Raw genomic sequence first — 14,867 nt, 5'->3', positions numbered from 1 at the left:
CAATTACAGTGAGGCCGGAAGTTATTTGCATGACAATCACCGACTGACAAAATTTCATGACCGCCACAGCCCTAGTTCCACCCACTCGACCACGTTCAACCCAATCCCTTGCTTATTTACATAATTATGACCACTAACCCATTTTCAGAAACAATCTCGAAGTTGACTATCCAGTGTTGAGTACATATTTAATAAATTAAAGTCCTCGTTCGTGTTCCCTGTCGTCCCTCCCTGGGGCATTTGATGAGATGGGTCAGTTCAGCATGGAAGACAGACACTGAGATATTGTAGTGTCTGAGTAGGCCAGAGCAGACTCACGTTTAGCGTGCCTGCTAATCACAACCCTGCAGGCCCGGCTACACAGCAGTTACTGATCGGGAGGTGCTCTGAGATCAGGGTCATGTTCACGCATGTTTTATGATGCATAATGAACACCAACCAGCTCAGCTCTGACTCAGTCTGGGTCCCTTCACTAACCAAATAGCACTGGGAGCAGGGTCTATGCAATTTTACGGCTGTAGATGCCGGTGTCTGTCTTTATCCACACGTTGGGTTAGCAGTGTAGTGAACACACACAGACCTAAATTACACACACGGAGTCTCCACTACAATGACTGATTACAAAGCGTGTAATTTACTGAGCCCTGTTCGATGTCCTGGGTTGTTAGTCCCTAAGAAACCAACCATGTTACCCAGCCACAGGTCACTCATTCTCCATCCCCACAGGGGACTGTGTCATTCCCTCTCCCTCCCTCTTATTTCTTGCTATATTTTGCCCCCTCCCGTCCACCAAACCAGATGTTCCCTATTCCTAGTCCACCTCTATCCTACTCTACACCCCATTCTCTTTCTACGTCTCTCTATTCCTCCCATCTCCTCCACACCCTCTGTCCTCTGTCTAACCACTTCTGGGCCCTGCGCTCTCCTCTTCACTCTCTCCCTGCCTAGTTGGAGGGCTGATTTCTCTGAGGTGGTGCTGCCAGTTCCCCTGCTCCCCAAGGCTAAAGGGCTGCTCTCTCCAGCCCCAAGGTTCACCGGGTGTGGAACCTGGCGATGGGATTATGCAGATCTTAATTCCCTCTCCTGCTCACACCTGGGTTTGACAGGGCATGAAATAGGGAAAGCGTTCACTGCAAAAGTTTCCGAGAGATACAGCAAAAAGATAAGAGGGAGAGGAGAGGTGTGTATGATGATATATATATATATATAAAAAGAGCGCGAAAGAGCGCGAGAGGCGCAGACACACACACACTCCACTCATTCAAAAAGGTTTTTCTTTATTTTTTTTTATACTATTTTCTACATTGTAGAATAATAGTGAAGACATCAAAACTAATAAATAACATATGGACTCATGTAAACTCAGCAAAAAAAGAAACATCCCTTTTTCAGGACCCTGTCTTTCAAAGATAATTCGTAAAAATCCAAATAACTTCACAGATCTTCATTGTAAAGGGTTTAAACACTGTTCCCCATGCTTGTTCAATGAACCATAAACAATAAATGAACATGCACCTGTGGAACGGTCGTTAAGACACTAACAACTTACAGACGGTAGGCAATTAAGGTCACAGTTATGAAAACTTAGGACACTAAAGAGGCCTTTCTACTGACTCTGAAAAACACAAAAAGAAAGATGCCCAGGGTCCCTGCTCATCTGCGTGAAGGTGCCTTAGGCATGCTGCAAGGAGGCATGAGGACTGCAGATGTGGCCAACGCAATAAATTGCAATGTCCGTACTGTGAGACGCCTAAGACAGAGCTACAGGGAGACAGGACGGACAGCTGATCGTCCTCGCAGTGGCAGACTACGTGTAACAACACCTGCACAGGATCGGTACATCCGGACATCACACCTGTGGGACAGGTACAGGATGGCAACAACAACTGGCCGAGTTACACCAGGAACGCACAATCCCTCCATCAGTGTTTAGATTGTCCACAATAGGCTGAGAGAGGCTGGCCTGAGGGCATGAAGGACTGTTGTAAGGCAGGTCCTCACCAGACATCACCGGCAACAATGTCGCCTACGTGCGCAAACCCACCGTCGCCGGACCAAACAGGACTGGCAAAAAGTGCTCTTCACTGAAAAGTTGCGGTTTTGTCTCACCAGGGGTGAAGGATGGACAAGAGTTTATCGTCGAAGGAATGACTGTTACACCGAGGCCTGTCCTCTGGAGCGGGATCGATTTGGATGTGGAGGGTCCGTCATGGTTTGGGGCGGTGTGTCATAGCATCATCGGACTGAGCTTGTTGTCATTACAGGCAATCTCAATGCTGTGCCTTCCAGGGAAGACATCATCCTCCCTCGTGTGGTACTCTTCCTGAGGGCTCATCCGGACATGACTCTCCAGCATGACAATGCCACCAGCCATACTACTCGTTCTGTGCGTGATTTCCAGCAAGACAGGAATGTCAGTGTTCTGCCATGGCCAGCGAAGAGCCCGGATCTCAATCCCATTGAGCACGTCTGGGAAGTGCTGGATCGGAGGGTGAGGGCTAGGGCCATTCCCCCCAGAAATGTCCGGGAAATTGCAGATGCCTTGGTGGAAGAGTGGGGTAACACCTCACAGCAAGAACTGGAAAATCTGGCGCAGTCCATGAGGAGGAGATGCACTGTAGTACTTAATGCAGCTGGTGGCCACACCAGATACTGACTGTTACTTTTGATTTTGACCCCCCCTTTGTTCAGGGACACATTATTCCATTTCTGTTAGTCACGGCTGTGGAACCTGTTCAGGTTGTCTGTTGTTGAATCTTATGTTCATACAAATATTTACACATTAATTTTGCTGAAAATAAACACTGTTGACAGTGAGAGGACGGCAGTGGTGTAGAGAGGGGGGGGGGGGGCAATGTGAATAGTCTGGGTAGCCATTTGACTTGATGTTCAGGAGTCTTATGGCTTGGGGTTAGAAGCGGTTTAGAAGCCTCTTGGACCTAGACTTGGACCTCGGCTCCGGTACCGCTTGCCGTGCGGTAGCAGAGAGAACAGTCTATGACTAGGGTGGCTGGAGTCTTTTTTTAGGGCCTTCCGCCTGGTATAGAGGTCCTGGATGGCCGGAAGCTTGGCCCCAGTGATGTACTGGGCCGTTCACACTACCCTCTGTAGTGCATTGTGGTCGGAGGCCGAGCAGTTGCCATATCAGACAGTGATGCAACCAGTCAGGATGCTCTCGATGGTGCAGCTGTAGAACCTTTTGAGGATCTGAGGACCCATGCCAAATCTTTTCAGTCTCATGAGGGGGAATAGGTTTTGTCGTGCCCGCTTCACGACTGTCATGGTGTGCTTGGACCATGTTAGTTTGTTGGTGATGTGGACACCAAGGAACTTGAAGCTCTCAACCTGCTTCACTGCAGCCCCGTCGATGAGAATGGGGGCGTGCTCGGTCCTTTTTTTCCTGTAGTCCACAATCATCTCCGTTGTCTTGACCACGTTGAGGGAGAGGTTGTTGTCCTGGCACCACACGGCCAGGTCTCTGACCTCCTCCCTATAGGCCGTCTTGTCGTTGTCGGTGATCAGGGCTACCACTGTTATGTCATCTGCAAATTTGATGGTGTTGGAGTCGTGCCTGGCAGTGCAGTCATGAGGGAGTACAGGAGGGGGCTGAGCACGCACCCCTGAGGGGCCCCTGTGTTGAGGATCAGTGTGGCGGATGTGTTGTTACCTACACTTACCACCTGGGGGGCGGCACATCAGGAAGTCCAGGATCCAGTTGCAGAGGGAGGTGTTAAGTCCAGGGTCCTTAGCTTATTGATGAGCTTTGAGGGCACTATGGTGTTGAACGCTGCGCTGTAGTTAATGAAAAGCATTCTCACATAGGTGTTCCTTTTGTCCAGGTGGGAAAGGGCAGTGTGGAGTGCAATAGAGACTGCATCATCTGTGGATCTGTTGGGGCGGTAAGCAAATTGGAGTGGTTCTAGGGTTTCTGGGATGATGTTGTTGATGTAAGCCATGACCAGCATTTCAAAGCACTTCATGGTTACAGACGTGAGTCCTACGGGTCGGTAGTCATTTAGGCAGGTTACCTTAGTGTTCTTGGGCACAGGGACTACAGTGGTCTGCTTAAAACATGTTGGTATTACAGACTCGGACAGGGAGAGGTTAAAAATGTCAGTGAAGACATTTGCTAGTTGTACTCCAAGCATGCGCTGACCACGTCCTGGTAATCCGTCTGGCTCTGCGGCCTTGTGAATGTTGACCTGTCTAAAAGGTCTTACATCGACAGCGGAGAGAGTGATCACACAGTCGTCCGGTACAGCTGGTGCTCTCATGCATGTTTCAGTGTTGCTTGCCTCGAAGCAAGCATTGACGTAGTTTAGCTTGTCCGGTAGGCTCGTGTCACTGGGCAGCTCTCGGCTGTGCTTCCCTTTGTAGTCTGTAATGGTTTGCAGGCCCTGCCACATCCGACGAGTGTCAGACAGATGTAGTACGATTTGATCTTAGTCCTGTATTGATGCTTTGCCTGCTTGATGGTTCGTCGGAGGGCATAGCGGGATTTCTTATAAGCTTCCGGGTTAGAGTCCCGCTCCTTGAAAGCGGCAGCTCTAGCCTTTAGCTCAGTGCGGATGCTGCCTGTAATCCATGGCTTCTGGTATGGTCACTGTGGGGACGACGTCGTCGATGCACTTATTGATGAAGCCAATGACAGATGTGGTGTACTCCTCAATGCCATTGGAGGAATCCGGGAACATATTCCACTCTGTGCTAGCAAAACAGTCCTGTAGCTTAGCATCTGCTTCATCTGACCACTTTTTATTGATCTAGTCACTTTGTTTGCCTGTAAGCAGGAATCAGGAGGATGGAATTGTGGTCAGATATGCCAAATGGGAGGGCGAGGGAGAGCTGTGTACGCATCTCTGTGTGTGGAGTATATGTGATCCAGAGTTCTTTTCCGTCTGGTTGCACATTTAACATGCTGATAGAAATTTGGTAAAACTGATTTAAGTTTCGCTGCATTCAAGTCCCAGGCTACTAAGAGCGCCACCTCTGGGTGAGCGTTTACTTGTTTGTTTATGGCGGAATACAGCTCATTCAATGCTAGCTTAGTGCCAGCCTCAGTCTGTGGTGGTCTGTAAACAGCTACAAAGAATATAGAAGAAAACTCTCGGTAGAAACACTTTGGACCGGTAGACACACACGACAGGGGAGCAGAATACTGTGGTAGCCATGCTGGTTAAGCATGCCTTAAATAAATCATAGACAGTGCCACCAGAAAAGCACCATAACACCTCCTCCTCCATGCTTTACGGTGGGAATTACACATGTGGAGATCCGTTCACCCACACTGCGTCTCACATTTGGACTCCAGACCAAAGGACACATTTCCACCTGTCTAATGTCCATTGCTCGTGGTTCTTGGCTCAAGCAAGTCTTCTTCTTATTGGGGTCCTTTAGTAGTGGTTTCTTTGCAGCAATTCGACCATAAAGGCCTGATTCACACAGTCTCCTCTGAACAGTTGATGTTGAAGTGTGTCTGTTACTTGAACTTTGTGAAGCATTTATTTGCTATTTCTGAGGCTGGTAACTCTAATGAACTTATCCTCTGCATCAGAGGTAACTCTGGGTCTTCCATTCCTGTGGGATCCAGTTTCACCATAGCGCTTGATGATTTTTGCGACTACAATTGAAGAAACGTTCAACGTTTCTTCAATTGACTGACCTTCATGTCTTAAAGTAATGATGAACTGTCATTTCTCTTTGCTTTTTTGAGCTGTTCTTGCCATAGTATGGACTTGGTATTTTACCAAATAGGGCAATCTTCTGTATACCCCCCCACCTTATCACAACAAAACTGATTGGCTCAAACGCATTTAGAAAGAAATTCCACAAATTAACCTTTAACAAGGCACACCTGTAAAATTGAAATGCATTCCAGGTGACTACCTCATGAAGCTGGTTGAGAGAATGCCAAGAGTATGCAAAGCTGTCATCAAGGCAAAGGGTGGCTATTTGAAGAAACTCAAATCTAAAATATATTTGGATTTGTTTAATACTTTTTTGGTTACTACATGATTCCATATGTGTTATTTCATCATTTTGATGTCTTCATTATTATTGTACAATGTAGAAAATAGTAAAAATAAAGAGAAACTCTTGAATGAGTAGGTGTTCTAAAACATTTGACTGGTAGTGAGTGAGATATATACACACACACACACACACACACACACACACACACACACACACACACACACACACACACACACACACACACACACACACACACACACACACACACACACACACACACACACACACACACACACACACACACACACACACACACACACACACACACACAGTTGAAGTCAGAAGTTTACATACACCTTAGCCAAATACATTTAAACTCATTTATTACTCATACATTTAAAGTTTTTCACAATTCCTGACATTTAATCTGAGTAATAATTCCCTGTTTTAGGTCAGTTAGGATCACCACTGTTTTTTAAGAATGTGACAAGTCAGAATAATAGTAGAGAGAATTATTTATTTCAGCTTTTATTTCTTTCATCACATTCCCAGTGAGTCAGAAGTTTACATACACTCAATGAGTATTTGGTAGCACTGCCTTTAAATTGTTTAACTTGGGTCAAACGTTTTGGGTAGCCTTCCACAAGCTTCCCACAATAAGTTGGGTGAATTTTGGACCACCTCCTGACAGAGCTGGTGTAACTGAGTCAGGTTTGTAGGCCTCCTTGCTCGCACACGCTTTTTCAGTTCTGCCCACACATTTTCTATGGGATTGAGGTCAGGGCTTTGTGATGGCCACTCCAATATCTTGACTTTGTTGTCCTTAAGCCATTTTGCCACAACTGTGGAAGTATGCTTGGGGTCATTGTCCATTTGGAAGACCCATTTGCCACGAAGCTTTAACTTCCTGACTGATGTCTTGAGATGTTGCTTCAATATATCCACATACATTTTCCTACCTCAATATGCCATCTATTTTGTGAAGTGCACCAGTCCCTCCTGCAGCAAAGCACACCCACAACATGAGGCTGCCACCCCCGTGCTTCATGGTTGGGACGGTGTTCTTCGGCTTGCAAGCATCCCCCTTTTTTCATCCAAACATAACGATGGTCATTATGGCAAAACAGTTATATTTTTGTTTCATCAGACCAGAGGACATTTCTCCAAAAAGTATGATCTTTGTCCCCATGTGCAGTTGCAAACCGTAGTTGGGCTTTTTTATTGCGGTTCTGGAGCAGTGGCTTCTTCCTTGCTGAGCGGCCTTTCAGGTTATGTCGATATAGGACTTGTTTTACTGTGGATAGAGATACTTTTGTACCTGTTTCCTCCAGCATCTTCACAAGGTCCTTTGCTATTGTTCTGGGATTGATTTGCACATTTCGCACCAAAGTACGTTAATCTCTAGGAGACAGAACACGTCTCCTTCCTGAGTGGTATGACTGCTGCATGGTCCCATGGTGTTTATACTTGCGTACTATTGTTTGTACAGATGAACGTGGTACCTTCAGGCATTTGTAAATTGCTCCCAAGGATGAACCAGACTTGTGGAGGTCTACAAAATGTATTTCCTGAGGTCTTGGCTGATTTCTTTTGACTTTCCCATGATGTTAAGCAAAGAGGCATTGAGTTTGAAAGTAGGCCTTGAAATACATCCACAGGTACACCTGCAGTTGACTGAAATGATGTCAATTAGCCTATCAGAAGCTTCTAAAGCCATGACATCATTTTCTGGAATTTTCCAAGCTGTTTAAAGGCACAGTCAACTTAGTGTATGTAAACTTCTGACCCACTGGAATTGTGATACAGTGAATTATAAGTAAAATAATCCGTCTATAAACAATTGTTGGAAAATGTACTTGTGTCATGCACAAAGTACATGTCGTAACCGACTTGCCAAAACTATAGTTTGTTAACAAGAAATTTGTGGTGTGGTTGAAAAACAAGTTAATGACTCCAACCTAAGTGTATGTAAACTTCCGACTTCAGCTGTATATATATATATATATATATACATACATATATATATAGGGAGAGGGGAGAGGAGAGATAGAGAGAAAGACTGACCAAGAGAGAGAGTGAGAAAGGAAGATAGGAAGCAAAAAATGTATATACAGAAAGCAGGGAAGAGGGAGAGAGAGTGCGACCGAGAGAGAAATAGAGTGAGCGTCTCTCTCGTGTCTGTCAACCCAGACACCTTGTCTAAACAGAAATGAGACAGCAGCATTCCACTGTTTTCCTATGATAATTAAATCAAGCATTGTACACGTGCCAGGCACACTCATTTCATCACTCCATTTCTGAAATCACATCAGGACAGATTTTTCGAAAGAAGGCATTTGCTATATAATTTTTTTTTTTTTAGTAGGTACAGTTTATGGTGAGGTTACCAGGTTATGGTGACTGTTATATAATGGTTACAATATACATGTATCCACTACGTATAATACAAGTTCAGCTGGATGCTCTACAGGTAGTTTAAGTCAATACAGGTTATCTTATCTTCTCTCTCTCTTCTGTTTAGGTGTGGGTGAGATAGAGGTATTTTGCATCATATTGTGTTAATACAAGGGTAACATGCCAGGTAGAATCATACAAACCTGTTACTTGCACATAAGGAGACAGTGCTGTGAATAATCCATTGTTTGCATGTCTCTTTTGTTGCTAGTTATTTACCCTCCGTTATAAATCGATTGTTACTGGTCAACATCTTGCCTCTATTTTTGACTGAGCTGTCAAGATAACTTTTAATGCATTTTTAAACAAAGGATCTAGGGCTCAAATATTCTATATTAGAATGTGTTTGCCAATGTCCAAATATACAAAAATCTGGTAGCAATCAATGTCCGGTTAGTCTCAAGATCAATTGATCTTAACTTCACCTTTTATTCCTCTGCATACTCAAAGCAAAATTTAACCACAATAATCAGATAGATAGTGATATAATCTCTGTAAAGGATTATATGAAATGTAAAAAAAAGAAGAAATGCTTTAAATCCACTCTGTTGCCCAGTGAAAGATAACCCACAAGCAATGCAATTCTGTCTTTCTTACCTGATAAAGCCTCCTTGAAAAAAGCAAAAAGACAAGACATATAGAATCCTTATGACCTGTGAGAGCATCCTCTGGCTCAGTCTCTCAATCCCTCCCGTTGGAATCATTTGCAGAAAATAATCTGAGCGGCAATCAAATCCACTGAGCGGTTTTTGAGACTAGGCAAAAGAAAGGCATCGTCTCTGTGAGTCTGCAAATCTAATACAACAGTTTGGCTTTGGGGAAAGAAACTTCTTCCCCCCAACCACTAAATCCAGAGAACAGTACGAATCCACTCGGTCTCTTCTTTTACACTTGTGTTTGTGTTTGTCAGTGTGTGTTTTAGCGGGAGTGTGTTTTTCTCCTTCTTTCTCGCTCTTTTTTTTAATGGCAAACCGCTTACTCCAGGAATAATACGGGGGAGGATTTAAAGGGACAGTAGCCTCTTTTTTGATATTGGTCAGATAGATAGATGCTACAGAGCTTTTTGCAGTCCTACAACCCCTCAAAAAATAACATCTGGTTAGTTCAGCCATCCCCATGGATAAAAAGAATGGGAAAGAATAGAGTTTAGGAATAAACCCCTCAAATAAATTCTGAGGTTAGCACAGGCTCTTATATTTTGTGTTACGAGATAATAGCAGTTGGTTAACATGAACTTTATGAATGATGAAGCCTTTATGATTGATCTATTTTTATTATTACATATATTCTTCAAAATTCACAAAAAGTGACGTTAGCTGATGAAGATTATGTCATAGGACAAAACGTATACGATCTCCTAAACCTGTGTTTACCACAGACCTTATGTTGGGCGTTCATCCCAAAACTCAAAAAAACTTTTTCATTTTTCTCATAGGCTTTGTCCAACAAACCATGGCGGAGTTAGTGCCTACAAAAATACGCCATTACTATTTCTCTCTTTTGCAATTAGCTCTATGTGTGGGAGATCAAATCACATTTTATTTGTCACATGCTCCGTAAACAAAACGTGTAGACTTACTTACTGGTCCTTCCCAACAATGCAGAGAGAAAAATAATAGAAATATAATAACACGAGGAATAAATACAAAATGAGTAATGATAACTTGGCTATATACACAGGGTACTAGTACAGAGTGGATGTGCAGGGGTGGTAAAAACAATGGGTTTTCCTCTTCGTTTCAATACGGGGAGAAGATTTTGTGGGGACGGTCGTGTGGAAAAAGGCTACAGAGACAAGCGGGAACCACAGGAACTTCTGTTATGAGTGTGGGGACCTACTGCCTCTACCTGAACTGCAGGAGACAGTCTTCTGTTATGAGTGTGGGGACCTACTGCCTCTACCTAAGCTGCAGGAGACAGTCTTCTGTTATGAGTGTGGGGACCTACTGCCTCTACCTAAGCTGCAGGAGACAGTCTTCTGTTATGAGTGTGGGGACCTACTGGCTCTACCTAAGGTGCAGGAGACAGTCTTCTGTTATGAGTGTAGGGATCTACTGGCTCTACCTAAGCTGCAGGAGACAGTCTTCTGTTATGAGTGTGGGGACCTACTGGCTCTACCTAAGCTGCAGGAGACAGTCTTCTGTTATGAGTGTGGGGACCTACTGGCTCTACCTAAGCTGCAGGAGACAGTCTTCTGTTATGAGTGTGGGGACCTACTGGCTCTACCTAAGGTGCAGGAGACAGTCTTCTGTTATGAGTGTGGGGATCTACTGGCTCTACCTAAGCTGCAGGAGACAGTCTTCTGTTTCAGCTGTGAGGAAGGGAAGAGGAAAAAGAGGAAGAAGGCGTTGAAGAGAATGAGGAATGCAGAGGTTGAGGTTGAATTTGATGAAGATGGTGATAGAAAGAGGGACGGGGGGCGAAGAAGAGTGAGCAGTGCACCAGGTTGAGTAATGGAGGTGAAATGGAATTGAGTGAGGGCGAGTTATGCAAAGTGGAACGTGTGGTGAAGAGCTTGGAGCCTAAGCCTTTCATCGATTGACATAAAGAAGAATCTGGTCCAGTAGGAGTGACATTTTGGGAGAAAGTGAATCCTTGCCATTTAGTAGATCCATTTGGGATTTCAGGGTGGGTGGGAAAGGAGTTGGGTGCAGTTGAGTCAGTGAAGGAAACCTGTAGTGGGCTTGCGATATTTGCGTGTTTCTTCCGTCCAAAAAGGAGTGGGCGCTCCGTGTCACACAACTCGGGGCAAGATCGGTTTCTTGCTTTGCTCTTAGTAACAGGTTACCATTGAAAGGAGTGATTACTGGGCTAGTGGTAAATGTAAAGGTGGACAAGCGTTGGTTGGAGTGATGTAAATTTCGCCGCCATTGGACTCTGGTTCAGTAGAAATGCGTTCTCTGGAGTGATGATTCACACTTCACCATCTGGCAGTACGACGGATGAATCTGGGTTAGGCGGATGACAGGAGAATGCTACCTGCCTGAATGCATAGTGCCAACTGTAAAGTTTGGTGGAGGGGGAATAATGGTCTGGGACTGTTGTTCATTGTTCGGGCTAGGCGCCTTAGTTCCAGTGAAGGGAAATATTAACGCTACAGCATACGATGACATTCTAGACGATTCTGTGCTTCCAACTTTGTGGCAACAGTTTGGGGAAGGCCCTTTCTGGATTCAGCATGACAATGTCCTGTGCACAAAGCGAGGTCCATACAGAAACGGTTTGTCAAGATCAGTGTGGAAGAAATTGACTGGCCTGCACAGAGCCCTTACCTCAACCTCATTGAACGCCTTTGGGATGAATTGGAACGCCGACTGCGAGCCATGCCTAATTTGCCAATCTCAGTGCCCTACCTCACTAACGCTCTTGTGGCTGAATGGAAGCAAGACCCCGCAGCAATGTTCCAACATCTAGTGGAAGCCTTCCCAGAAGAGTGGAGGCTATTATTGCAGAAAAGGGGAGACCAACTTCATATTAATGTCCAGGATTTTGGAATGAGATGTTTGAGTAGCTGAGTAGCTGTCCACATACTTTTGGTCATGTAGTATAACACTTAACTAGTTGCCTTGAACTCAGCTCCCTAGCAACTCAACAAGCACCAGCTGCTAACAATTGCCAATCAGCCTCCACTGCCATTTGCAACACTTAACTAGTTGCCTTGAACGTAGCTCCTCAAACAAGCTCCAGCTGCTACTAAATCAAATCAAATCAAATTTTATTTGTCACATACACATGGTTAGCAGATGTTAATGCGAGTGTAGCAAAATGCTTGTGCTTCTAGTTACGACCATGAAGTAATATCTCAAATGTAATCTAAGAATTTCACAACAACTACTTTTACACACAAGTGTAAAGGAATGAATAAGAATATGTACATATAAATATATGGATGAGCGATGGCCGAACAGCATGGGCAAGATGCAGTAGATGGTATAGAGTACAGTATATACATATGAGATGAGTAATGTAGGGTATGTAAATATTATATAAAGTGGCATTGTTTAAAGTGACTAGTGATACATTTATTACATCCAATTTTTCCATTATTAAAGTGGCTAGAGATTTGAGTCAGTATGTTGGCAGCAGCCACTCAATGTTAGTGATGGCTGTTTAACAGTCTGATGGCCATGACAAAGAAGCTGTTTTTCAGTCTCTCGGTCCCAGCTTTGATGCACCTGTACTGACCTCGCCTTCTGGATGATAGCGGGGTGAACAGGCAGTGGCTCGGGTGGTTGTTGTCCTTGATGATCTTTTTGGCCTTCCTGTGACATCGGGTGGTGTAGGTGTCCTGGAGGGCAGGTAGTTTGCCCCTGGTGACGGGTTGTGCAAACCTCACTAGCCTCTGGAGAGCCTTACGGTTGTGGGCGGAGCAGTTGCCGTACCAGGCGGTGATACAGCCCGACAGGATGCTCTCGATCTGTAAAAGTTTGTGAGTGTTTTTGGTGACAAGCCAAATTTCTTCAGCCTCCTGAGGTTGAAGAGTCACTGTTGCGCCTTCTTCACAACGCTGTCTGTGTGTGTGGACCATTTCAGTTTGTCCGTGATGTGTCCGCAGAGGAACTTAAAACTTTCCACCTTCTCCACTACTGTCCTGTCGATGTAGATAGGGGGGATGCTCCCTCTGCTGTTTCCACGATCATCTCCTTTGTTTTGTTGACGTTGAGTGTGAGGTTATTTTCCTGACACCACTCTCCGAGGGCCCTCACCCCCTCCCTGTAGGCCGTCTCGTCGTTGTTGGTAATCAAGCCACTGCAGTGTTGTCTGCAAACTTGATGATTGGAGGCGTGCATGGCCACGCAGTCATGGGTGAACAGGGAGTACAGGAGAGGGCTGAGAACGCACCCTTGTGGGGCCCCAGTATTGAGGATCAGCGGGGTGGAGATGTTGTTTCCTATCCTCACCACCTGGGGCGTCCCGTCAGAAAGTCCAGGACCCAGTTGCACAGGGCGGGGTCGAAACCCAGGGTCTCGAGCTTAATGACGAGTTAGGAGGGTACTATGGTGTTAAATGCTGAGCTGTAGTCGATGAACAGCATTCTTTCATAGGTATTCCTCTTGTCCAGATGGGTTAGGGCAGTGTGCAGTGTGATTGCGATTGCATCGTCTGTGGACCTATTGGAGCGGTAAGCAAATTGGAGTGGGTCTAGGGTGTCAGGTAGGGTGGAGGTGATATGATCCTTGACTAGTCTCACAAAGCACTTCATGATGACGGAAGTGAGTGCTACGGGGCGATAGTCATTTAGCTCAGTTACCTTAGCTTTCTTGGGAACATGAACAATGGTGGCCCTCTTGAATCATGTGGGAACAGCAGACTGGGATAAGGATTGATTGAATATGTCCGTAAACACACCAGCCAGCTGGTCTGCGCTTGCTCTGAGGACGCGGCTAGGGATGCCGTCTGGGCCAGCAGCCTTGCGAGGGTTAACATGTTTAAATGTTTTACTCAAGTTGGCTGCGGTGAAGGAGGTTTTGGTAGCGGGCCGTGTCGGTGGCACTGTATTGTCCTCAAAGCGAGCAAAGAAGTTGTTTAGTTTGTCTGGGAGCAAGAAATCAGGGTCCGCGACTGGGCTGGTTTTCTTTTCGTAGTCTGTGATTGCCTGTAGACCCTGTCACATACCTCTCGTGTCTGAGCCGTTGAATTGCAACTCTACTTTGTCTCTATACTGACGCTTAGCTTGTCTGATTGCCTTGCGGAGAGAATAGCTACACTGTTTGTATTCGGTCATATTTCCGGTCGCCTTGCCCTGATTAAAAGCAGTGGTTCGCGCTTTCAGTTTTGCGCGAATGCTGCCATCAATCCACTGTTTCTGGTTCGGGAAAGTTTTAATAGTCGCCGTGGGTACAACATCATCGATGCACTTGCTAATAAACTCGCTCACTGAATCAGCATATACATCAATGTTGTTGTTCGACCCTATCCGGAACATATCCCAGTTCACGTGATCGAATCAGATTGGTCAGACCAGCGTTGAACAGACCTGAGCACGGGCGTTTCCTGTTTAAGTTTCTGTCTATAGGCTGGGAGCAACAAAATGGAGTCGTGGTCAGATTTGACAAAAGGAGGGCGAGGGAGGGCTTTGTATGCATCGCGGAAGTTAGAGTAACAATGATCCAGAATTTTGCCAGCCTGGGTCGCACATTCGATATGCTGATAAAATTTAGGGAGCCTTCTTTTCAGATTAGCCTTGTAAAAATCCCCAGCTACAATAAATGCAGCCTCAGGATATGTGGCTTCCAGTTTACATAGAGTCCAATGAAGTTCTTTCTGGGCCGTCGAGGTGTCTGCTTGGGGGGGATATACATGACTGTGATTCTAATCGAAGAGAATTCTCTTGGTAGATAATGCGGTCGGCATTTGATTGTAATGTATTCTAGGTCAGGTGAACAAAAGGACTTGAGTGCCTGTATGTTGTTATGATCACACCACGACTCGTTAATCAT

General features: G+C 45.3%; 1 protein-coding gene across 4 annotated transcripts in view; it reads right to left on the bottom strand.

Annotated features, from left to right (window-relative positions):
* glra4a (glycine receptor, alpha 4a) overlaps positions 1-9,384 on the bottom strand; it is a 74,126-nt gene extending 64,742 nt beyond the window's left edge. For all 4 annotated transcript variants that reach the window (XM_071399174.1, XM_071399177.1, XM_071399176.1 and 1 more), the window contains exon 1: positions 9,025-9,384. In XM_071399174.1, coding sequence (XP_071255275.1) covers positions 9,025-9,131 — 107 coding nt within the window. In that variant the 5' untranslated portion in view covers positions 9,132-9,384. The remainder of the gene's footprint in view (positions 1-9,024) is intronic.
* Positions 9,385-14,867: the final 5,483 nt, after the last annotated feature.

Source organism: Salvelinus alpinus, chromosome 4 (genome assembly GCF_045679555.1).
Source record: "Salvelinus alpinus chromosome 4, SLU_Salpinus.1, whole genome shotgun sequence".
NCBI lineage: Eukaryota > Metazoa > Chordata > Actinopteri > Salmoniformes > Salmonidae > Salvelinus > Salvelinus alpinus.
The sequence above is the reverse complement of the archived record's forward strand: the minus strand, read 5'-3'. Positions and strand labels throughout refer to the sequence as shown.